Source organism: Mesoplodon bidens (genome assembly GCF_964165515.1).
Source record: "Mesoplodon bidens genome assembly, chromosome: 7".
Lineage (NCBI taxonomy): Eukaryota > Metazoa > Chordata > Mammalia > Artiodactyla > Ziphiidae > Mesoplodon > Mesoplodon bidens.
In genome coordinates this window covers 57,233,227-57,235,435 of record NC_138164.1, presented here as the reverse complement: position 1 = coordinate 57,235,435, position 2,209 = coordinate 57,233,227, and the positions used below count along the sequence as shown (strand labels likewise).

The 2,209-nt window shown below is 43.8% G+C and overlaps 1 protein-coding gene across 1 annotated transcript; it reads right to left on the bottom strand.

Annotated features, from left to right (window-relative positions):
- Positions 1 to 215: 215 nt before the first annotated feature.
- On the bottom strand, positions 216 to 1,114 carry OR2D2 (olfactory receptor family 2 subfamily D member 2; the record flags this gene model as incomplete). Its single annotated transcript, XM_081240021.1, is given in 2 exon segments — positions 216 to 868; positions 871 to 1,114. Coding segments are annotated over 2 exon segments (897 nt in total).
- Positions 1,115 to 2,209: the final 1,095 nt, after the last annotated feature.

Here is a 2,209-nt window from a genome sequence, read left to right as displayed (position 1 = left end):
TGCTCCATGAATTATTGTCCTTCTTCTTCTACAAAGGTAGTGCTGGATAAAGGATGGAGAGTGAGTCCACGGACAAGTCTCAAAGATAAAAACTGTACCATATTCCAGTCTTGCTGAGGGACCAACTCAGCAAGTCTTACAAGTAGGCAGCCAGGAAGGTCTCACTGTCAGTGGAAAGTTCCAAGTCTGCAAGGGAAATTCCTTGTGGCTGCTTTTCACAGAGTTCCCTTCACATCCTTGTTCCTCAGGCTGTAGATGAAGGGATTAAGCATGGGGGTCACCACTGCATAGAACACAGAAACCAGCTTTTCCTGTTCTTTGGAAGCCTTTGGTGTCATGTGGGTGACAATTGATGACCCATAGGAAAAGATGGCCCCCATGAGGTGGGAGCCACAGGTAGAGAATGCCTTGAGCCTCCCTGCAGCTGACTTCATCCTGACCACAGTCACCATGATGTGACCATAGGATACCAGAATTAGAGAAACAAGTAGGAGGAGAATCTCGATCCCCATGAAGAAAATGGCCATCTCTGAAGTGCGGGTGTCTGTGGATGCCAGGATCAACAGTGCAGGGGCCTCACAAAAGAAATGAGCAATATTATTGCTGCCTCGGTAGGGTAGCCTTAGTGTGAAGGTGTTGTCCACCACAGACACCAGAATGCCACTGGTCCATGATCCTACAGCCAGCTGGACACACACCCTCCAAGTCATGATGCTAGGGTAATGCAAAGTGTTGCAGATAGCCACATACTGATCATAGGACATCACCGCCAAATGGGCACACTGTGTACACCCAAAAATGAGGAAGAGTAGAAGCTGAGCTGCACAACGTGTGAATGAAATCACTTTCTTTCTGGATAGCAGGGCTCTAGGGCCTGAGGAACGATGTTGGTAGAGAAACAGAGGTCACTCAGAGATAAACTCCAGAGAAAAAAATACATGGGTGTGTGAGGCTGGGAGTCAACCTGAACGAGGAAAATGAGAAGTAAATTTCCAAGCACAGTGACCAGGAAGACACCCAGGAATAAGATGAAAAGCAGCTGCTGGGTGTGTTGGTCATCAGAGAGTCCCAGAAGGAGGAATTCTGTCACCTGTGTCTGATTTGTCTGTCTCATAGTTTGTCTCTCTTTTTCAGTATGAAGTCACGACACACTAAATATAGGTGTGTATAGCCTATAAAATTATATAATTCAGAATTGGAGGGCTTAGGAATTGCCCACAAACACTACCAACCATTTCAAGAATCCCCTTTACAAGGTTGTTAGACAATGATTGTGCTGTTTAGTTGGAATGTTTTCAATGTTGCAAAACAATACTTTATAAGATGGTATATTCATTTCTAGTGTCACCTGGCAAGGATATAGTAGATCAAAAGACTCATCTTCTGGGCTTCCCTGGTGGCGCAGTGGTTGAGAGTCCGCCTGCCGATGCAGGGGACACGGGTTCGTGCCCCGGTCCAGGAGGATCCCACATGCTGCAGAACGGCTGGGCCCGTGAGCCATGGTCGCTGGGCCTGCACGTCCGGAGCCTGTGCTCCGCAACGCGAGAGGCCACAACAGTGAGAGGCCCGTGTACCAACAACAACAACAACAAAAAAGACTCATCTTTATTTGAATATTACACTTCTAGTAATAAAACAATAGATTGAATTCGCCTTTAAAATTATGCAATTTAATTTCTCTTTATTATTGACAAAAACATTTGAGTCGTATTTCGTTCTTGTGACACCTCCCCCATCTCATGATGGTGTAGATTTTTTTTTTAGTCCTTTGGATGTGCAACTCTTCCTGTTGTCTCTTCCCTGAAAAAAAAAAACCAAAAACCAGTCACTAAGATATAAGAAAAAGAGCCAGAGTATCTTGCCGAACTGATGGTTTTTCTTGGACAAAATAACCTATTTTGAAAGAGCTAGGAAACCAAGGGATAACTCTGGATGGTGTGCCATAATCTTTTTGACAATCCTGTCCCCAGCTTCAACTGGAGCTCCTGAATATAAATCTTAACCATCAGTGAAACAAAACTAAAGTTTCATTCTACAAAACTGTCTTTTGACTGTAAATTATCTCCACAAAAGAAAAGCTTTGACTTTATGTTTAGTAAAAAGTATACAACTTTAATATAACAGCACACCCTGTTGTCATGTTGATATTAGGACAGCACTAACCAAATTAAACTCCACCACTTAAGGTGATCACATGGCACTAAAACAA